The following is a 23,671-nucleotide window of genomic DNA, read 5'->3' as shown; positions in this document are numbered from 1 at the left end:
AGAATCTCAAGCAGACTCCCCACTGAGCGGGGAGCCCAAGGTGAGGCTTGATCTCACCACCGGAGATCATGACCTGAGCGGAAACCAAGAGTCAGAGGCTTACCCCACTGAGCCACTCAGGTGCCCCCATACCTCATAATTTTTAAAGCACATTTTTTTTAGATATTTTGACCAACCAAATGCCAATGCTTTCTTTGTGGCAAAATTCTGTCCCAGTGTCAGTGAATTCAAGTACGCCTGTAATGCTATTGAACACAGTATGTTATATGCAAATGTGTACCCCAAAACAAATATGTGCTTTTATTTTGTGTCTAGAACTTATATGCCTCAAAGCAAGTTTTCTTTAGCAAAATGTTTGAAGGCAAAGAGACCAAGCCAAAATCTGCTAAGACACTAACCATTTTGTCTGAAAGAACGAAATGAAAACAAAAAATGAGTTCTTACCAACTGTGAACAAGACAATTTGTCAGAGATGATGCATTCTGATATTCCAGGCTGTCTATACAGTGCTGGTGAGATGAAATGAAGATACTTTAACCTTATGAGAACTTGATGATTCCTACTCTACCCCTTAAAAGCTGAGCTTTCCATTCTTGCATTTATTCTGTGGTTCCTCGCAAAAGATTATTAAAACACTGAGAGAAAATCTCAGGGAGGAAGTCCGACTTAAAGAGGAAATACTTTTGTCCATGAGGATAATAAAGGGTGCGTCCCGCACTAAATTTTCAACCCCAGAGGCAAGAATGAATGAAAAAGATTTACTGAATTTTCTTCAGTATCACGAAGTACGCTCATTTCCCCTTGCATAATTAGAAAGTTCCTCAGACATGTTCATTATTCAGCAACTGGCATTCAGTGTACAGATGGCTCATAAACGATGACACATCATCTGGTGTCAGAAATCAACTCTGGATAATATTTAGCTACCTTAGTTGAGCGAAAAGCCTGTACTCCTCTAAACGCAAGCCTCTCTTCGGTTAGTTCTGCAGAGAGCCACAACGAGCTTCCGGCCCCCACACCCGGCCCTTCATTCTGCTTCTCCCTCAGCTGCCGAGAAAGCAGGCCCAGCTTGCGTGCGTTGCTGCGTAGATTGGTAGGGACGGGCCGGCGCTTGCGCACTGGCCTGTCTGCGGCGGGCCGACCATGGAGGCCCCACGGCCCTTTGCGCGGGAATGGTGCGCGCAATCACTGCCCCTGACGCGAGGAAGCCTCTTGAAGCTGCGGGGCTGGGAACTCTGGCTCCTACTGCTGGATTTCGGTTTGAACGCGGAACTTCCTCACGAAGAGGACGTACACTTTATCAATGAGTACGTGAACGTCCACAATGAGCTCCGGGGCAACGTCCTCCCCCGAGGGTCTAACTTGCGCTTCATGGTGAGGCTCTAAGGCCGTTGCCCAAACCAACAACCTCCTTGTCAGGATGCCACCCCTCGGCCTCAGACACCCGGGCACTGCTTCGCTGAGGGTGACGGATCGCGGGGAACTGCACTTTTAATTGGGGTTTAAAAATACACTCAAATAAAAAACATGTCCCTGTGACACACGGTTATTACCAAGATTTTGCACAGGGGTACTCAACTGAGAGAGTGTCTCAGTCACCTCATCCCAGTCCTGGCCTTGATTTTGCATTCCCTTACAGTGTTATTCTTCCTTTTTTCCTCCATTTCCCTCTCCTATTTCTATTTTACAGCTCATCAACTGTTCTCTTGCTACTAGTCTTTGTGATTGTCATTTAAAATGGCTGCAAAATTTATTGGATAAATATTCTCTTACCAGGCAATTAGGAGCTTCCAGTTTACATTATTAAATGATACTGCAAGGACTATTTCCATAGACATAAGTCTTTTCTTCCTTCTGGATTAGTTCCTTAGACCAATTTGAGAAATGGGATAAATAAATTAAGGATATGATATTTTTAATTTATATGATATATAGCAATTGCTATTCTAAAGGACTACGCAAACACCAGTAGTGTGTTATAACTTATTTTCACACAGTCATGGGAAGCAATGACTAAATGCTTACAAACTTGGATTTAAGAGTTAGACTTCCAGGCGCCTGGGTGGCTCAGTTGGTTAAGCGACTGCCTTCGGCTCAGGTCATGATCCTGGAGTCTCTGGATCGAGTCCCGCATCGGGCTCCCTGCTGAGCAGGGAGTCTGCTTCTCCCTGTGACCCTCCCCCGCTCATGTGTTCTCTCTCATTCTCTCTTAAATAAAATCAATAAAAAGAGTTAGACTTCCTGGATTTAAATCCAGGCTCCACAATTTACTGACTGTAAGTAAACTACTTAACTTGTTTTGTGTTTTAATTACTTCCTTTGTGAAGTAAAAACAATAATATTAATGCATAACTCATGGGATTATTTTGAGCATTAAGTGAAATAATGCATAAAAAACACAGAATAGGGACTAATACACAGTAAGCATGTGATGGGTAAAAATATGCAAAACAAGGCAGTAGAAGGATAGTCCTTGGAGCATTGTTTGCAAATGGAAAGCTATCTAAAAGGCCATTAATAGGGGAATGGTCACAGTTATTCTATAGTATCCATACTACAGAATAATACTGTGTTGACTTTGTAAAACTTAGGTAGATCGAGTTGTGCTAAAATGGAACAATCTCTCTAAGTGAAAACTGCCAAGTTGAAGGCCAGTTATATTGTGTTTGGTATGATTACAATAGTACAGAAAAAAATCACCCAATACCTACCTAAAACTTCCCCACTTATATCTATATTTGAATGTGTTTGTATGAATATGTATATAGAGATAGAGAAATGCATACATAAGCAATTTTTTAAACAATTATTACCTTTGGGGAGGAAAGTGGGGGGATATTCTAAAGGAATATTTATTTTCTATATTTATGTATAATCTATGAAATTAAGAAAACTCTAAGGAAATCTTAGTATTGGTTTTCAGAAATGTTTATTTTCAGATATATTGTAGCATGTAAAAAGCATTTTGTTTTTACAACTATTTTGCTGATTTATCTAAGTGTATTGTTTTTGCTCTTGTCCTTAAGTAAGCAGTGAACAAAATGAGTCTCTAAATAATGATAAAATTACACATTTCTGGATCTTTCTAAATAGCTAGCCAGGGAAGAGTATCTTGAGATATTTTCTTACATTTCTGAGACTATCCATAAAACTTTACATGTGCCTCTTTTATAATATTCACCAAGTATCACTATGTGTTAAAATTTTATATTTATAAAATATGGAAGACAAAATTTATGGCTGACTTTGTATTTTATTCCCCACATTACAAGAGTTTGCATATACTCAGGATTCAATAAACATTGAATAGATGTTCATTTATTTAGATGAATATTTTAAATTATTGTATTACCATGTATGAAAGGAATGAGATTAAAAGTATATATTCTGAACAGACTACATGTAAGAGTATTATAACCATTTGCATCATCTAACAATATGATTTTTATTTTATTTTTTATTTATTTATTTTTTAAGATTTTATTTGAGAGAGAGAATGAGAGAGACAGCACAAGCAGGGAGAGTGACAGGCAGAGGGAGAAGCAGGCTCTGTCTGAGCAGGGAGAGGAGAAGCAGAGAGAGCCCGCTTCTCCCTCTGCCTGCCACACAGGGAACCCGATATGAGACTTGATCCCAGGACCCTGGGATCACGACCTGAGCTGAAGGCAGATGCTTAACTGACTGAGCCACTCAGGCACCCTAACAATATGATTTTTAAATTGCAGTTAAATGGATAGTCCTATGCCTCAGGAAATAGTTATTTCATTTATGACTAACTCAAAAGCATTTTCTCCCATAGAAATTCCACAAACAAGCCCATAATCACAAAGTTAGAATTGTTTTCCTTAAATAGAATATGAGAACTCAAGGAAAATAATTTAGAGAACAACAACAACAACAAAAAACCCCTCATTATTATTATTTTGTTTCCTTTGCTTTTTGCATTTTTTTCAGACTTGGGATGTAGCTTTGTCACGGACTGCTAGAGCATGGGGGAAAAAATGTGTGTTTGAACATAATAATCATTTAGAAGAACTAAACATGGCCCATCCTAAATTTAATGGTATTGGTGAAAATATATGGGTCGGACCTGAAAATGAATTCACTGCAAGTATTGCTATCAGAAGTTGGTATGAAGAGAGGAAAAAGTACCATTTTGAAAATGACAGTTGCTCTAGTGACTGTTCTAATTATAAACAGGTATCTAATTTTTATATTAATTCAATAGACTCCTTAATTGCTTTCCTACCAAGTTTTTATTGATTGTGTTTCAATTTTATAAATAACCTCAAATGGTAAAGTTATTACTTCTAATAGAGTCAAAATTCTAATCAGTCCTAGATCTTCAAAATGTCTGTAATTCCATCTATTATGTGAACCATACAGTTAAAACATTCCTTTAAATGTAGTAAATCTCATCTCCATACCCAGAAATGAAGGGTGCTTTTCTAAAAGTAATAGACACACACTGGAAAAGGAAGAAACCAGCAAATAAAAATTATCTTTAAATTTTTGACTATAAACATAAGTAAAAGACTTGATATTTTTTGCACAGATCAGTACACAATCAGTATACACCTGATTGATTAAAGCATTTTAAGAGCAAATTAATAGCCTTATTTTCCTGTCTCCTAACAATCCACCTTTACACTTTATACTCCAAGAATACTGAACCACTTGCTATTTCCTCTACATACACTTACTATTTCACTGTCACATTATTTATAATCATCTATTTACATATGATACTACACTGAGTACAGAGAGTTATCTTATCCATACATTCTCAACACGACAAGAACATAACATTATCTTGGTCTTCTATAAATATTTGTATCAGTAATCAAAATATTGGTTGAATTTCTAAGCTGATTTAAGAGATGATTATTTTTCAATCAATGGACTATGATGTCATGTTTTATGCAGAACTTAAAATCTTGTAATTTTTTCATGTTGAATTCATGTCTTTAAGTTCCATCAAATGAATCATGTTTCAAAAGACGTTTGATCCATTCTTTCTTCTTCTAGAAAGTTATAGTGGTTCTCCATTGTTTTACTCATATCAAAGCCAGACTTCTTAATATGATTTTAATAATCCCAGCAAATTAACCAAGTCTACTCCATGATCTACTCCTGTTATTTTTTTACTCTTTAATTCTGGTATCCTAGACATTTTTGTTTCCTGTATTTGACCTGCTTAACTCCATTTCAACTGCTGCAGACATTCTATTCTCTATTCTTTTTTTTTTTTTTTTAAAGATTTTATTTATTCATTTGACAGAGAGAGACACAGCGAGGGAGGGAACACAAGCAGGGGGAGTGGGAGAGGGAGAAGCAGGCTTCCCGCGGAGCAGGAAGCCTGATGCGGGGCTCGATCCCAGGACCCTGGGATCATGACCTGAGCCGAAGGCAGACGCTTAACGACTGAGCCACCCAGGCGCCCCTATTCTCTATTCTTTTAATGTATCACTCTATTTCTTTAAGAATCACATTTTTAAAACCACTAAAGCTTGGGATAAAGAGAAAAGGAGACCAGAAACTGTTTCTCTCTTCCACAGATGTTAACAGACAAGTACTTTTTTGTTATGTGGAAGTATTAGAAATACTAAAGCCATACAGAGAATTTCTGGAATAGCTTCAGTCATTCTCATATTGTCACTCCAATTCAAGACCTGTTTTTCTTTTTATAGAAACCAGCTCTTTTATATATATTTTTTTTAATTGCAGGCCCAGACTCTATTTTATTTTATAATGGAATTTGCCCAACAAAAGAAGAGAAATGCTGACCACATTCAATTACTCTCTATTCTTATATTGCTTTTCCTTCCCTTCTGTAATCTTGATGTCATTTTTCTCCTTTCTAGTCACAACTTCCAGTCTTCTAAAACATCTCCTCTCTTTTCCCTCTTCCTCTCTGTCAATAACCTAGAACTCTCAGATTCAACGGGAGTTTGAAAATTGATTCAGTATGTGTGCCTTTGGCTCTAAAACTCTCTGGATCAGTGTTTCTCAAACTCTTTATCCTAAGGCAAAACCTGCTAAAGGTTTCTCTAAATAGAGTTTGGGAAATGCTTCCCTAAATCTATGACAATTCTCTACCTGCATCCAAATAAAGAATACTTTATATTCCTTAAATTGCTTGGTTAATGGTTCTTTGTGAATTGAATATATTATTGTTTATAACATGACAGAGTAAATGTTTAGAATCAAATTTTGTTTTCTTTGAAAACTTTATTTTAGCTTGTTTGGGACACATCTTACAAAGTTGGTTGTGCTGTTACTTCATGTACAAGAGTTGGACGTATTAAATATGCAGTGATTTTCATATGCAACTATGCACCAGGGTAAGTTATTTTAAATTTTAAAAGGAATATAAAAATAAATTGGGAACTTTTCAAGGTTAAGTTTTCCCACTTTCAAAATATTCTTCTTTGTGAACTGTAAAAGAATTAAATATAAGATATTGAAGATTTTAAATTGAAATAGTTTAAATTCTATAATGAAAAAAGTCATATTTTGGAGATATTGATTTAACATTCAAATTAGCCAAGTATTACTTCCTAAAAGAATTTTAACTTCAGTATTATTTCACAATATCTAGCCTAATTAGCATAGGATTTAAGTTATTTTCCAAAATAGTTTATTCCCATATTTATAGTAAAAGTCAAAAATAAGGTTAGATGCGTTGAAATGTATGTTGTAAGAATTGTTTCAGGAGTGCCTCAGTTTTGCAACTGAAAGACACTTTTAATTGACCATCCTTCGCAAGTTGCATTATTATTTGAGGCTAGTCTCATATAAAAAATCATAATATCTCAAAGATGCAAGAGTACTTCAAAAGTCTTCTTTTGAAGAAATTTGAATTCTTTCCCCTTACTTACCATGTTATTATTTACTCTACACCTGAATACCTTTCTATGATGGGAAATAACTACCTTCCAAAATAGCCTCCATCCCTGGAGAGTTTTGTTGGAAAGTCTGAAGTTCTCTTATAGGTCAAGATGATACTATAAGTAATATTATTAAAATGTCCAACTAAGTGAGAAAATATCCTAATCAATATGTCAAGGAAACAGTAAAACATTGACTACACACTAGGATTAAAAAAGAATTTCTGCCAAATAAAATGCTCTGGGACTAAACCAAAAAGAAAAAACAAACAAACAAAAAACCATCGATTACTTATTACTGATTGTATTCCTCTGGATAGGGAAAATAAGAACTATGATGTAAATCAAATTAAACTGAGAAATCTCCTTCCTGACCCTGTTTTGTGACCCTGAACGCAGTCACGCAAAACACGTCCAGGATGTAGAGTCATTATAAAACTTCTTAGGCTTCCTTTCATTCCTACAGACTGAAAGCATTGGGACAATATCTATTACAGGGAGAAACTTTTGAAAGTTAACTGCTGATTGGTATTGAAAATTCAGAGAACCAGGTACTGAATTAAGGGAGGAAAGAGGTTCCCTCTGGGTCACTAGTCTTCATTTATACACTCAGCAACTCTGTACAAGGCACTGATCTATCTACCAACAAGATAAAAGAAGGCTGAACCATATTTAATTTGTAGTCTTGGAAGGGAGACAAACAATAAATAAATAAACACATAAATAAATAATATTTAATTAGATAATAAAATATGCCATAAAACATAAAGCAAGATAAGCAGATGGAATATGGAATATAGATAGGGTATTTATAAGAGAAAGTGGCATTTGGTCTGAAGATGACTAAAGAATATTTCAGATAGAAATAAGAGCGTAGGGGCGCCTGGGTGGCTCAGTCATTAAGCGTCTGCCTTCCGCTCAGGTCATGATCCCAGGGTTCTGCGATCAAGTCCCGCATCAGGCTCCCTGCTCAGCAGGAAGCCTGCTTCTCCCTCTTCCACTCCCCCTGCTGTGTTCCCTCTCTCGCTGTGTCTCTCTCTGTCAAATAAATAAATAAAATCTTTAAAAAAAAAAAAAAGAAAGAAAGAAAGAAGAGCATATACAAAACCTTTCAGCTTGGAATGAGTTTAGCATGTTTGAGAAATGAATAATTGGTTAGAGGTAGGAGTTGAGGTAGAAAGTTAGGTGACAGCTATACCAAATAGCATGTTAAGGATTTTGGAATTTATCCTAAGTAATGGCCAAGTCAATGGAAAGTCTTAAGCAAGTGAGTGACATGATTTTATCTATGTTTTGAAAAGAACCTTAAAAAAAAAGTTATCCTTGCTATTGTATTGAGCATTGAGTATAGGGAAATATGGGTACAAAGAGGAAGTAAGCACAATTAGATTGTGTCTATATTACAGGCTATAGACTATGGTATTTTTTTTTAAGTAAGCCCTATACCCATTGTGGGACCTGAAATCATGACCCTGAGATCAAGAGTAGCTTGCTGTACTGAATGAGCCAGCTAGGTGCCCCTAGTCTATTTTGGATTAGGGTTTTAGCATGTGCATTAGTTTTCTATTGTTACATAATAAATTACCACAAATTTAGTGACTTAAAACAGTACCCTTTTATTATCAAAGAGTTCTGTAGGCTGTAAGTTCATGCACAGTTGTGGCTGGATTCTCTGATCAAGGTCTTAAAGGCCAATATCAAGAACTTGACCGAGTTCTTATCTCCAAGGCTCTAGGGAAGAATCTGCTTCCAAGCACATTCCGATTGTTAGCAGAATTCAGTTCAATATGGTTATAGGACTTGGACCACATTTACTTGCTAGCTCTCAGCCAGAGGTTGCTCTCAGCTTCTAGAGCCTACCCACATTCCTTAACACAAAGCTCCCCCCATCTTCAAGTCAGCAAAACCTTCCCATAGTTCAAATCTCTGGCTTCTCTTCGGTGACTAGCCAGAGAAAACTCTCTGCTTTTAGAGTGCCCAAATTATTGAGTCAGGCCCACCTGGATAATTTTTCTATTTCAAGGTCAACTGTACCATATAACATAAATTATTAATAATGGAAGTAAAGTCCTGGGAATTATGCAAGACATATATACCAGGGGAAGGGATCTTATGGTCCATCTTAGAATTTTGCCTACCATAGAATGGGAATTGAGAGGAAAGGAGTGTTTCTGCATATATAATGAAGTTATCTGGAGCTAATAATACTAGTTGATGGATTTGACTTGAGGGATAAATGGGATACAATAATCCAAGACGATACTTACGTCTTTAGTTTGAACAACTGGGTGAATAATGACACCATCAACTCAGATAGGGAAAAACAGGAAATGTGTTTTAGATTTGGACATATTACGTGGAAATATAAATGTGGGACATGAAATGAATCGTGAGAAGTAGAAAGTTCTATGAAAGTCTGGGATAGGTTTCTAAGCAGAGGAAACTATTGGTATAAAGGCCCTGAGATAGAAATAAATTACAGTCTTGAATGAGATCACCTTATGTGAGAGTATAGAGCTTAATTTAAGGATAAAGTCCTGGAACACTACGGTATTTCAACTTTAGACAAAGGAGATAAGAGGAAAACCTAAACAGTCCTGGTAAGGGTACTTGGAAGCCAAGTGAAAAACATGAGTCAATATGTCCAAAGTGGTTAACTGTATGAGTTGCCTCTGAAGAAATGAAAAGCACGAGGAAGGAGAGATGACAGTTTGATTTGATAGGATGAAGGTATTTGGTGACCTTAATAACAGTAGTGAATGCAGGAATACCCCCTAAGTATAGTGATAAGTATGAAGCTACAAGATAGGATTACTCTTCTTTCCACCCACCTGTCCCATAAGCTTCTTTGTCTTGGAATTTCTATCAACCATTTTTCTTTTGATACAAATATTGGGAAGTTTGCCCCATGAAGGATCTAGGTTAGAACATATATTAGTCAACTCAGTCCAAGTTTTATTTGATATGTACTCAAAGTAGACAGTCTTAGCTATCTTTCTTAAGAATAGTTAGTAGAAAAATGAACCCATCACAGTATTATGAAATAGTAAAAATGAATATAAGAGAGACAAATTGAAAATTGGAATGTATAGGGGCTGATTGGTGCCCCCCCAAAGACATATTCAGGTCCTAATTCATAGAACTGTCAATATTAACTTATATGGCAAGAATGAGTATTGTCTTATATGGCAAAAATGTGACCAAGATAAGGATCTTAAGGAGGAGGAGGAGCTTAGCCTAGAATATTTGAGTGGCCCTAAATGCAATCACATATATTCACTTAAGAGAAGGAAAGGGAGATTCAGCACTTAGATACACAGAAGAGGAAGAAGCAAAAGGATCATAGAAGAGGTTGGAATGATATATCCATAAACCAAGGGACTTCTGGAGCCACCAGAAGCTGGAAGAGTCAAGGAAGTCTCCCCATGAGTCTGTGGAGGGAGCACAGTCCTGCCAACACCTCGATTTTGGACTTCAGGTCTCCAGAACTAGGAGAATAAATTTTCATTGTTTTAATCACCCAGTTTATACTAATCTGTTAAAGTAGCCACAGGAAACTAACACAGAATGGAAGAATAAAACAGATTTGCCATAGAGAAAATATAAATCAATGACAACCTTGAAACATTCTCTCAGAACACAAAGATGAAGAATAGAAATCAAAATTTGTATGAAAAAAGAAAGGAAATATATAGGGCAGATAAAATCTATAAATTGGTGCTCCTAAAGAACAGAGAAGAATAAATGGAATGTAAATAATAATAAAAGAAAAGAGAATGTTTCTAATCTATAAAATACTCATATAAAGATTAAGATAGCTCATAAGGATCAGAAAAAATGAACTGAAACATATTTATATATATCAATTCTAGTGATTATTCTTCACTTTCAAAGATACGACTCATATTTCTAAACAAAATAAAGTATAATTTTAAAAATATCAATTAGATTAGTCTTGAACTTAGATATTGGAGTTGGTACAATCAAATATGACCATGAGAAGTTAAGCTTCAGTGATAGGTCATTTTATAAACTAAGCTAGGAAAAGATGTAGTATGGAGGAAAAGGATTTGTTTATTTTTGGACATGTTGTATCTGTAGGTGACTGCAGGACCTTTCATTTAATTAAATATATATTTGTAGTAGGTACACCAAACACCGACTAGGCAAGAGAATTCCATATTTTTTTATATGGTGTCTATCCTGAAAGCGCTTATACTCTGTTGGGAAGGACATATGTAAAAATAAACAAATAAATAAGTAAGTAAATAAATAAAAAGCAACATTAACAAAATGCATACATATGTATATTTTAAATAGAAAGGAGTTGTTGTAAAAGCAGGTATGAAATCATAGAAACAATTACCTGAATATAGATTTAAAAGCAGTCAGCTTTGATGCATAGATGATGTGTATTAGAGGGGAAAAAAAGGTCAATAGGTAAGGTAAGAGATCTGGGATTGAGGAAAATGACTTGAATCTAATGCCAAAAGAAGTAAATGATAGTGTCCAAAAGCATTTAGTAAAGAAAATTTTCTTTATTTAATAGTTAAAGAAATAGAGTCTGGCAGGTGGTGCCATTTTCTTTACTTCATAAACAGATAGCTAGAATATATTTTTCCCAGCCTCCCTAGAAATTTGGTGGGGTCCTGTGACAAGCTCTGGCCAATGGAATATAGGCCACTTCAGACCTAGTCTTTAAAAACTTCCCACATGATCCTTCACACTCTTGATCTTCTTTCATCTGCTGGCTGGACACAGAGGATCTGGTAGAAGATTCAGTTGTCCTAGAGGGTGGCACAGCCACAGGATGAAGTAAGTGAGCCATTGTCCCAGAATGACTGCTCAGAGGAAAGTTCTGTCCTACCACTGTTAACTCCTATACTTCCATTACCTGAATTCTGCCTGTCGTCACATGGAAATGGTGAAGAAAGGTCAGATCAGGATATAGTTTGAAGATGGAGCTAATAATACCTGCTGATTGGTTTAACTCTAGGGGTGAATAGAATAGAATAATCAAGGATGATATCTATGTCTAACCCGAGCAACTGGGTGAGTGGTGATACCATTAAATCAGATAGGGAAGGCTTGCAAGTAAGTAGACCTTGGGGGAAGATCAAGTGTTCTGTTTCAGACACATTGGGTAGACAGACAAATGTGGGAAATGTAAATGAATCATGAGAAGGGGCTAGTCAGATGAAGGTCTAGGATAGGTTCCTAAGTAGTAAGAACTGCTGGTAAAGATGCTGGGGCAGAAATGAGTTAGTCCTGCATGAGATTACCTTGTGAGAAAGAAAGTATGGAAAATAGAACAGGAGAGACTTAAGGACTAAGCCTTACATCACTACAGTATTTCAACTTCAAGCAAAGAGTTATCAAAAGAGTATAAAGAGAGTCTAGTGAGGTAAGAGAGAAACTAGAAATGTGCTGGCATTTTTTTCATTTTTTTAATTAACATATAATGTATTATTTATTTCAGGGGTACAGGTCTGTGATTCATCAGTCTTACACAATTTACAGCACTCACCATAGCACATACCCTCCCCAATGTCCATCACCCTGCCACCCTATCCCACCTACCCCCCTCCACTCCAGCAACCCTCAGTTTGTTTCCTGAGATTAAGAGTCTCTTATTGTTTGTCTCCCTCTCTGGTTTCATCTTGTTTTCATTTTTCCCTCCCTTCCCCTATGATCCTCTGTCTTGTTTCTCAAATTCCTCATATCAGTGAGATCATATGATAATTGTCTTTCTCTTATTGACTTATTTCACTTAGCATAATACCCTCTAGTTCCATCCACATCATTGCAAATGACAAGATTTCATTTTTTGATGGCTGCATAATATTCCATTATACACACACACACACATATACATATATATCTTCTTTATCCATTCATCTGTTGATGGACATCTAGGCTCTTTCCATAGTTTGGCTCTTATGACATTACTGCTATAAATATTGGGGTGCAGGTGCCCCTTTGGATCACTACATTTGTATCTTTGGGGTAAATACCCAGTAGTGCAATTGCTGGGTCATAGGGTAGCTCTATTTTCAACTTTTTGAGGAACCTCCATACTGTTTTCCAGAGTGGCTGCACCAGCTTGCAATCCCACCAACAGTGTAGGAGGGTTCCCTTTCTCCACATCCTCGCCAACATCTGTCGTTTCCTGACTTGTTAATTTTAGCCGTTCTGACTGGTGTGAGGTGGTATCTCATTGAGGTTTTGATCTGTGTATTTCCCTGATGCCAAGTGATGTTGATGTGCTGGCATTTTAAAAAAATAACAGACTTATTTTTCCATCAGTCTCTTTTTATTATATATGACATTGTTCTTTTTCCATGCTTTCCTGCATACATAATAATTTATGATTCAATGATATATCATATTGTAATCATTTTAGACATTTTGAATAGAAGTTTAAATACATTAAGTGCAAACAATGCATATAACCATTTGAAGCAATGACAATATGAAGAGCTATGGCAAGTTCACAAATGTTCAGTGACAACCATATCACATTCACTGCCTGGCTGTGATTTTGAGATATCATCAATAACATGTATCTCGTTTGAAGAGATGGTAAAATATGAGATATGCATCTTAAAATTGTGAAATACGTATATAACTGGAAGGAAATAGCTATAAAACAATATGTATCCTTAAAATAAAAACATGTTATATGAAATAATATTTTATTCACAATTTAGTACAACTATTACATATTTTAATATATTGTCTGTGAAGCACTAACTTTGATTTTATGAACTATTAAAGACTCGTGACTTGCAGTTTGAAAAATAATGCCAAATTAAAATACTACTCTATATAGATGTTGGGCAGCAGAGAGAAGAAAAAGAGGTTAGTGTGTAGAGTTAAAGGAAAGCTGTGTTTTATAACCTTGGTTGCTAATGCATTTTTATAAGCTAAAGAAAACCATCAATAAAAAAGAGAGAGGTAGAATATATTAGAATATACAAGGGAAGTGGGAAGAATTGAAGTGCAAGTTCTATATGGAAAAAAGCAGAAAAGAACTATAGGCAAAGTAAATGTAGAGAAATATTAATAATGACTATTTTTCTTCCTTTCTTAATGGAGTTCATAAAGAGTTAATCTATTTTATTGATCTTTCAAAAGAAAAGATTTCAGATTTATTCATACTTTCTGATTTCTCTGTTTGTTTTCTATTTTATTATTTTGTGATATTCAATCTTCCAAGTATTTTTTAAGAGTGGAGGCTGTTATATGTTGCTTTTTTTGTTAAGGTAAACAACATTTCTTTATCTTTAATTCTACTTAATATTGAAGATATTTACAGTTATATATTGTCCTCTTATTGCAACTTCTGCTGGACCTTAAGATTTTGTATGGTATCGCCTCTTTTTCATTACTTGCAATGGACTGTAATTTTAGGTCATTTTAATAAAATATGTTTAATACTTGATACATAGTCATGATAGAAAATTCAAGAGGAGAAAGTAATGTTCCCATTTCTGTCTTCCAGTTACCCTCCCCAATATTTTATCCTAAAAGATATATTCTGTGCATATACATAAGTGTATCTGTCTTTGTGTGTGTGTCTATGTGTGTGTGTATGTGTGTGTTTCCACAATTCAAACAGAAGCATACTACACTTCCTGTGGTGTTCTTTAATTTTTTTTTACTTAGTGATATGCACTGGAAGTCTTTCCATTTGAGTACACAAAGAGTTTCCAGATTCTTTTTAAGAACTTTACAGTGTTTTGTTTTGTTAATGGATGTGCAAAAGTTTATTTAAACAATGCTGTCGGGGTGCCTGGTTGGCACAGCTGGGGTGCCTGGTTGGCACAGCTGGTTAAGTGTCTGGCTCTTGGTTTTCACTCAGGTCATTATTTTGGCGTCATGAGATGAGTCCCACAACAGTCTCTGGGCTCAGCACAGAGTCTTCTCTCTCCTCCTTCCTCTGCCCCTTCATTGCCATGCTCTCTTTCTCTCTAAAATAAATTAAATGAATCTTGAAAAAAAAATTTAAAATAAAAGCAATAAACAATCCTTTCCTTTTGATGGACATTTAGACTCTTTTATTAGCTTTATCTCAAGCAATAATTATCCAGGTAGACATGTAGTTCTCACATGAGTTAGTATCATACTAATATGATTTCGTAGTCATGGAATTACTAAGTCAAAGAAGATATGTACTTTTAATTTGGGTAAATATTACTGAATATCTATCATAGTCACACTATTTTTCTTTTTTTAAAAAAAAAAAAAAAGATGTTTTTATTTGAGAGAGAGCGGGAAGGGCAGGGGGAAAGGGAGAGACAATCTCAAGCAGACTCGGCACTGAGCGCGGAGCCCAGTTGGAGGACTCAATCTCATGACCCTGAGATCACAACCTGAGCTGAAACCAAAAGTTGGATGCTTAAACCAACTGTACCACCCAGGCTCTCCAATAGTTATATTTTTCTAATACAGTTTTTTTACATCAACATATGAGAGGGACTATTTTTCAATTCCTTTACTAACATAATATATTTTCAAACCTTTTGCTTTATTGCTATATAAGTTCATTATATTTTTAATTTTCTTCTCCTATTTTATATGAGTTTAGTATCTTTTTGTAATTTTCAGAAAATTTGGATTTTATTTTCTGGGACCTGACTGTTCCTATACATTCACTATTTTTCTCGTAAGTTGTTGGATTTTTTTTTCAATTGTAAGAGTGTTTAAATAGCAAGAAAATTAGTTCTATCATGTAATGTCATTCACAGATGTTTTCCCAGTTTGATGTTTAACTTTTGACTTTATAATACAATTTATTTTTGCCAAAGAGAATTATTTTGTTATTAGAAAAAAGAATCAATACTTTTTTTCATGGGTTTTGAGGTGTGTGTCTTATTTAGACAAATCTTTCCAAAGTATTTTTATCCCACATTTTCTTCTAATAATTCTTTATCTTTTTAACTTTTAAATATTTGATCCACTTTGCTTTTGGACATTATGTAATCTAGTATAAGAATTAGTCTCCTGATGAAAATAACTATAAAGATCAGACAAAACATAATATAATTGCTTAGGCATTACAAAATAACCAATGCAGGGCTATGATCTTTGCAAATAGAAAAGAACTTAGTAGAAACCCTATATTTGCCTTGGTTTTCTCTGAGAGAATTCTCAAAACCATAGCCAGAGAAACAGAATCCAAGCAAAGAATGTGTTATTTTCTGAGCAAAAGGAAATATCAGTGTTTATTGATGTTAAGATGCCTTGTATTCAGGACTAGGATCCCAAAGAGGAGAGGGCTGAAAAGAAGGACCCCCAAAAGTCTGTAAAAATTCTTTATGGGTCCTTGGTCAACTCCTAAGCTATACATCTCAAGGCAAGATTCTGGAGAGATTAAATAGGAACAGTTGCTTGGAAGCTGAAGACCTGCACAGAAATTTCAGAAGCTGCACAGTGCTGAGAAGACAGAGTTGCAGTCTGGGCTCAGCCAAGATGAAGAGATATTGGTCAACAGCTTGGGTCTTACCAAGCAGAACATAAAAATCCAGAAAATATGAATACGTTTGAGTATATAAAAATTTAAAATTAATTTATGGCTAAAGAAATACCATAGATATAGCCAAAGGAAAAATAATATACTGGGAAAATATATTTGTGGACTATATGGCAGAGTTAGTCTCATTAATTTACAAAGAATTCATACAAATAATGAAGAAAAAGAGAAACAACCCAAAAGAATGATTTGCGGAAGATATGAAAAGGTCATTTACTGAAAAGAAAAAAATATGGTCATTAATCATATGAAGAGAATATTCAATCTCCTTCATAACTGAAGTAACTCAAATAAAAACAAATATAAGTTATTACTTTTCACTCATCCATCTGAGAAGATAGAAAAGCTTAATTGATACTCTGCACATGTGATGGGACAATAAATTGGTATAATCTTTCTGGATTTGGCAGAATAACAAAATTTAAAATATACTTACCTTTTGATCTTGTAATCTCCTTATTAGAATTTTATCTTATTAATATCTTCATGAAAATTGGCCAAGATATATATACAAGGATACCCATTTTAGAATGTTTTAATAGCATGAAACTGAAATAAAAAAAAATAAAACTAATGACTCCAGTAATAGCAGACTGAGCAATTAATTTACTGTGCATTATTGTATAACCATTGAAAATACTGGTGTCTTTATGTACCAGTCTCGCTTGTTAGATGAAAAAGTAAAATGCAGAACAATAAAAAGTAAGATTGGGTCTTTTGTCATAGCAGCTAGCATTACCAGAAAATATAGTGATTCAGGAAGAGAGAAATGGGAAATTTCAATTAGGCGGGTAGCTCTGCTCTACTAGTCACTCAAAGACCCAGGTTGCTCCCATCTTGTTTTTTAACCATTCCCTGGAGGCGGAATCTATGCCTACAGATCAAGTCCACGTCACAGATAAGGGCTAGCTTAAGCTCATAGTAAGGCAAAAGAAACGTGTTGTCAGCATGACCATCTCTTAAAGCACAAGTGGGCAGTCATGCACATAGTTTGCATTCCATTGGATATGAAATTGATCACATGGCCACATCTAAGTTGCAAGGGAAGTTGGAAAACATAGCAAGGTTAGCCATTAATGTGGCAAGCTAAAATACTGTTATTTCTGTATTTTAAGAGATATTTAAATTGACAGCTAGCAGTCTATCACAATATATAAGTACTGAGAATTTTTATGAAAAAAAAATACTTGTTTATGGTAAGGAATCGTAAATCTTAGAAAGGAGGAGGGGCAGTTCTTCAGTTGTATTAGAAAGGAAGGAAGAAGGGAATAGGTATATTTAACATATTTAGTGACAAAAAATTTCTCATGTTCCAATCTAAAGTCTATTATATTTCACTTGCAGTAGGATAGATCATATCCTGAGAATAAAGAGGGAGACAGTGAAGCTAGAATTTTGAGGGTTGGGGAAGTTTGAAAGCGTTATTATGGTTAAACAGAAGTTATCTTTGGGGAGACAGAAGGAAAGTGGAGGATGGAGACATTTTCCCCTTTAAGGTTGCCCTTTTCTGCTTCCTCCTTTCCACCATATACTTGTAAGTATTATACATGTATTACTTTTACTTATTTATTTGCTTTAACATCAACAAAGGATATCTGGATTGAGATCAGAGAAGTATTTAAGACACTTTCAGAAGGCAATAATAACAGGATTTATAGGTCATTATATTAAGTAATGAGAAAGAGGAGGGGTGCCTGGGTGGTTCAGTCAGTTAAGCATCAGACTCTTGGTTTCAGCTGGGGTCATGATCTCATGGGATCGAGCCCTACTTCAGGGGGTCCCTGCTTAGCAGGGAGTCTGCTTGAAGATTTTCTCCCTCTGCCCCTCCCCTCACTTGCATGCATGCTCTCTCTCTAAAATAAATAAATAAATAAATAAATAAATAAATAAATAAATAAATAAATAAATAAATAAATCTTTACAAAAAGTAATGAGAGAGGAAATAGCCAAAGAAGATTCTCAGAATTATAATTCAGGCATGACTGGTATTGCCATTAACTGCAATGGGAAACACTGAACCTATTGGGAGGGAAGATGATGAATTCCATCTTGAACATAATGAATTTGAGTTGGCTGTGATTTACTGGCTGTGATTCAATAAGCAGGTGTTATATGAGTCAGAAGCTCATGAATGAGGCATGGCATAGAACAAAGATGCAGAGTGCCAGAGTACATGCCACATGAAATCATGTGAGTAAATGGGATTGTCTAGTGAGCGATATGGAGTGAAAAAGGGAACAGCCCCTCCAGAATCTCATGCCAACATTTAAGGGCAATTAGAGGGAGATGAAGTAGGAGGAGGAACCCAAGAATGACCACAGAGGTAGGAGAAAAAACCAGAAGAGTATGGTGTCACAGGAGGCGTGGGGGAAAGAATGTTTTTAGAAGGAAGTAGTAGTCCAAAATTTCTAATTCTAAGAGATTGCGCCAAGTAAGGACTTCAAAATAACAGATTAAAGAGAAGTTCATTGATCAATATAGGAAGAGCCATTTCTGTGGGGTTGAGGAAACTGATGCCAGCTGAGAATGAATTGAGGGCTCTTTTATTGTTGCCTTTATTTTGTTTTGTTTTGTTTTGTTTTGAAAGTGGGAAAGATGTGAGCCTATTTAAATATTAACATGAAAGGTCAAATACAGAATAAAAGTAATGCTTTATAAAGAACAAAGGCAGTGTGTGTGTGTGTGTGTGTGTGTATACATATGTAAAGATACAAGTTCCTGAGAAAATGGAATGGTATTAAAGAGATTAGTCTTAGAAAGGAGGAGGGGCAGTTCTTCAGTTGTATTAGAAAGGAAGGAAGAAGGGAAAAATTTAACATATTTAGTGACAAAAAATTTCTCATATTCCAATCTAAAGTCTATTATATTTCACTTGAAGTAGGACAGATCATATCCTGAGAATAAAGAGGGAGACAGTGAAGCAAAATTTTGAGGGTTGGGGAGGTTTGAAAGCGTTATTCTGGAAAATGAGGGAGGAAGCTGACTAGAGAAACATAGAAAGAGTCTCTACCTAGTATAATGATTTTTCCCCAGCAACACCCAGCAGCCATGAAGTAGACATGGAGCATGCAGATAGTAAGGTTCTGTCATTTTTTCCAACACTGGGTTTTTTTCAGGTAGACATAAAGGAAAATAGTACGGAGAGTTTTAGGGTTTTAGCCAGATAATATGCAAAGCTTTATAGAGAAGAGACAATAGGATAGACAGAGAGAAAATAGACTTGCAGACAATAGAGAAGAGACAATAGGATAGACAGAAAAATAGACTTGCAGTACCAATGAACTTAATGGAGAAATATGGCAGGAGTACATGAGTGAGCAAGCTGCAAGGATAGGAGGCTACAGTCAGTGAATGGAATATATGATTTTGTGAGTTCAGAGGTAGAATAGTTTTAGGGGATAACAAGATCTAGAATATGGCTACAAAAGCAACAATTATGGACTATTGTTTGAGATGGTAAAGACATCCAGTAACAGACCAAGTTATTGGATGAATCATCCATAAGCATATTGTAATCATCTATGTCCCAAATTTAGGGACAAGGACAATTTTGACTGAAAAGGGAGATGGTGACCTAGGTGCCAAAGTGAATAAGAAGGCACAATCAGAAGGAAGATGGTATCTTGGAGAGGATTAAAGGATGGTGCAGCTAAATAATATCCATCCCAAAGGAGCTTTATTGGTGTTTAACTGTGGTCCCTAGACCTATAGGTACAAGATGTGAGAGTGAAGGGAAGAGATGTGACTGAGTTTTACAGAAAGCTTTGGGGCACCTGGGTGGCTCAGTTGGTTGAGCGTCCAACTCTTGGTTTCTGCTCAGGTCATGATCTATACAGTATAGCTCTATTATAAATTTGAATAATGATCTTTTTTTTTTTAAAGATTTATTTATTTATTTGAGAGAGCGAGAATGAGAGAGAGAGAGTACATGAGAGGGGGGAGGGTTAGAGGGAGAAGCAGGCTCCTTGCTGAGCAGGGAGCCCGATGCAGGACTCGATCCAGGGACTCCAGGATCATGACCTGAGCCGAAGGCAGTCGCTTAACCAACTGAACCACCCAGGTGCCCCAAATAATGATCTTTTAATGGACTTGGGCTTAGACATGTGTATAGTTACTCATTAGGCCACTTAGGCAACACGTCCTTATCTAGGGCCTGGACACATATCCTATAGGTGGTAATATACTGAAGGTATGGCCAGATATGAGTCTAAACAATATTCCAGAGGACTGTTCAGTCTTGACTTGGGCTCAGCAAACCACTAGGCTGATTCTTGGAAAAAACAAATGCCTAAAAAAAGAGAAATTTGTCTGTTTCTTCAAGTACTCCCAGGGCAGCTATGAAATTTCAGTGGACCTTGCTGGTAATAGGTACTTAACTGTTGTTTTCTCCTAATCCAGCCCAATAATTGCAATTCAGTTGTGGAATTGTTGTGGAATTGTACTGTAGATTCGGACTCTACTTGATTTAGGTTAAACTTCTTGCAGACTCAGAACAAGAAAAAGATTGGCATGGGAGAGTATTAGTCTGGCATTTCTATATAATATAAATAGTGATATGAAATTCAAATCTTAGGAAAAGAGGGCCCATTGTATTCTAGCATGATGTAAATTTATTTATTTTGAGGTATATAGATATATATAGATATAGATAGATATATACAGATATATATATAGATATATTTTATTTGCCTTTCCAAAGTTATTCTAGGCTGCAGTCATCAGACATTATGATCATGGGATGACTGGCCTATGCTGCAGGTTTTAAAGGCAGTCTTTGTAGTGAGTAGCTTTTTGCATAAGTTCAAGGGCAAGGTCCTCCATCACTGGTACCTAAAGACAGAAGTGCTGCTTTTGTATTGGAGGCATCTGTTTCAAGTGATAAAGGGTTAAGGCAAGAAAAGTAGGCTAGGGTGTAGGTATAGGTAACTAGATCAAGTCTGAATTTTTGAAAGGCTAGTGTTCTGGCTAAGATCTAAACAAAATGCATTTCTTTCTGAAATGGTCTGATAGTGGAGCAGTGACTTCAGAGAAGCAATGTGTGATCTGCAAATAACTACAAACCACTCGATGTCTTTGATGGACTTGAAAGCTTGCTATTCATGGGTATCGGATACCTTACTGGGTATCACCAAAAACTTCTAATAAGATATAACTCAGAAATTTGATATTCAGGTTTGCGAATATGTATTTCTTAGGTTTCGCCCTTCTTCCAGATGGCCCAGAGTGACCTAACCAGGGGCGTCCGTGCCTAACATTTGTTTTTAAAATTTCCACCTACACACTGAGTGAATAAGTATTCCTGTTAAATATAATTTCTCTTCCTATCTTCCCTTTTCCTTAACCTAAATCCTTCATATAAGCTTCCCAATTTGTATCTACTTTGGGACCTCTTTTTCTTACCCAGCTCTGGGCAATTGATGTAATAATTTCTCACTTCTTCCCTCTGTTCTGTACAATGGATTAAATAAAATTTGTAAAATCCCATTTAAATTTATTTGCTTGTTTATATATTTTTATATATTTACATATTTTTAAGGCAGACCTCTAAGTAAATCATGCAGCTGGGTCTTTGGGACAATAGGCATTTCAGGATCTTGCAAACTTTTCAGAAAATTAATATATCATTTCTATAGAAGTTTTCACATAATTGTACCAAGCAGAAAGCAATTAATTATAAAATATTCTATAACATCATTTTGAAAGGAAAATTTTGCTACAAACTAAAATGAAAGCAGCTTTAAAACTCGCTCAAACTTAAATTACAGTACTTTGTTTTAAGGACATGGGGATTCATTTCAGAAGAGACTATTGTCTTGGGAGAAAAAGGAGAAGATTACATCTCCAATTTCAGTACTTCCTAAAGTCCATTTTCTTAGTTAAATCACCTTTATAACCTAACTAAGAATTGGTAGCCATATTATTTAAATGATGAAATTTGAGACTTTTTCTAACTAAATGTTTTCTGCTTTTTTGTAGAGGATCTCTGTCGAGAAGGCCTTATAAACCAGGAATAACTTGTGCTCGATGTAGCAAATATGACAGATGCACAGATTTTCTATGCAGTAAGATAAAGAAAATAACTTAAACATAAAAAAAAATCCATAACACATTGGATGAAAAGAAAAATGAAGTGTTGAACACTAGTTTTTCATTGTCATGGGTTAATATTGTTCTTTTGATCAGAGTGGTATTATTATATTAACAAAGGAAGGTTGAAACCATATCATCTTTAGATTTTTCTAGACCACATAGCCTTTTTTGCTCTCTCTTACCCTTTTCCTGCCCCTAGAAACCTACCACAATGTCTGAAAGAAGGAATGGGAAGGAACAGTTATCTCTAAAGAAACTTGCAGTTAATTCCTGAAATAGCAGCCTGTTTGAGAATGACTGCTCCAGAGGATAGGATATTCTAAAATATTTATAAAGAGAAAAGAAGTAAAGTAGCACACATTTAATAGCCTTTTCTTTTAGTTTTTTTCCTCCAAAATATTCAAAAGATAAAAGTAGAGAATATGTTTGTTTAAATTTTTCTTTTAGTTTTTCCAAACATAAGAGCGTGTAATCCAAAAGTACAATCACCCCTGGAATATATGATGCTTAGAAGAATGTGTTAGGGGATAAATTGAGACAGTAAGGGGCACACTGTGATTTTGTGATAAAGAAACTAATGGACAATTTCATCATAATGCCACTCTGATATGAATCCACCTTAACATTCTTGCCTTTGCTTCAATTGAATCAAGATGAAAAATCTTTCTCTTCCTCTTCCCCTTTTCTTTCTCCTCCTAAAAAAATTCAACCCTAAAACCATTAAGTAGGTCAGAACAATGTAGGCATCCACACAGAGGGCCAAGGAATGTGACATATTAGAGCCTAAGCAGAATGACAAGGGATTCATATACGGTGCGGTGGACATGAAGAGACAGACTAAGCAGGGTGAGGACAGTGTCCACATGGGGGTAGAGTCTTATATAGGAGCCTAAGGCCTCTATGGAGTGAAATGGGTGTCCATGAATGAGGTCAGACTTGGGGTATCAGAGACATACCAGGATAAAGGGATCTCCATACCAAGAGGGCTCAGTACATAGTATCTGAGCCTAAGTATGTGGAGGAGGGCATCAACATGGGGTGGGAGTGAGAAGCCTGGCATATAGTATCAGAGACTGGGCAGGTAAGGACCACATCCATGGAGGGATGGTTCGGCATTGGTTGTTAGAGCCTAAGCAGAATGTGGAAAGGATTTACA

General features: G+C 35.8%; 1 protein-coding gene across 1 annotated transcript; it reads left to right on the top strand.

Moving 5' to 3' along the window:
• Nucleotides 1-1,143: 1,143 nt before the first annotated feature.
• Nucleotides 1,144-22,510, top strand: GLIPR1L2 (GLIPR1 like 2). The gene is made up of 4 exons (XM_045867329.1): nucleotides 1,144-1,374; nucleotides 3,955-4,200; nucleotides 6,241-6,344; nucleotides 22,402-22,510. The coding sequence occupies exons 1-4, from the start codon at nucleotides 1,144-1,146 to the stop codon at nucleotides 22,508-22,510; spliced, it is 690 nt and encodes a 229-aa protein (XP_045723285.1).
• The last annotated feature ends 1,161 nt before the right edge of the window (nucleotides 22,511-23,671 follow it).

Source organism: Mirounga angustirostris, unplaced genomic scaffold (genome assembly GCF_029215605.1).
Source record: "Mirounga angustirostris isolate CCGP_5_RB_7025 unplaced genomic scaffold, mMirAng1.0.hap1 SCAF_5, whole genome shotgun sequence".
Lineage (NCBI taxonomy): Eukaryota > Metazoa > Chordata > Mammalia > Carnivora > Phocidae > Mirounga > Mirounga angustirostris.
Note: the sequence above shows the minus strand (reverse complement) of the source record. Positions and strands in the feature narration are given on the sequence as shown.

Bases quoted from the DNA above. Each gene is read 5' to 3' on its own strand.
- GLIPR1L2 (XM_045867329.1), top strand. From the start codon at position 1,144: ATGGAGGCCCCACGGCCCTTTGCGCGGGAATGGTGCGCGCAATCACTG. The intron at 4,201-6,240 runs GTATCTAATTTT...ACTTTATTTTAG, and splicing joins ACTGTTCTAATTATAAACAG to CTTGTTTGGGACACATCTTA. The intron at 6,345-22,401 runs GTAAGTTATTTT...GCTTTTTTGTAG, and splicing joins ATATGCAACTATGCACCAGG to AGGATCTCTGTCGAGAAGGC.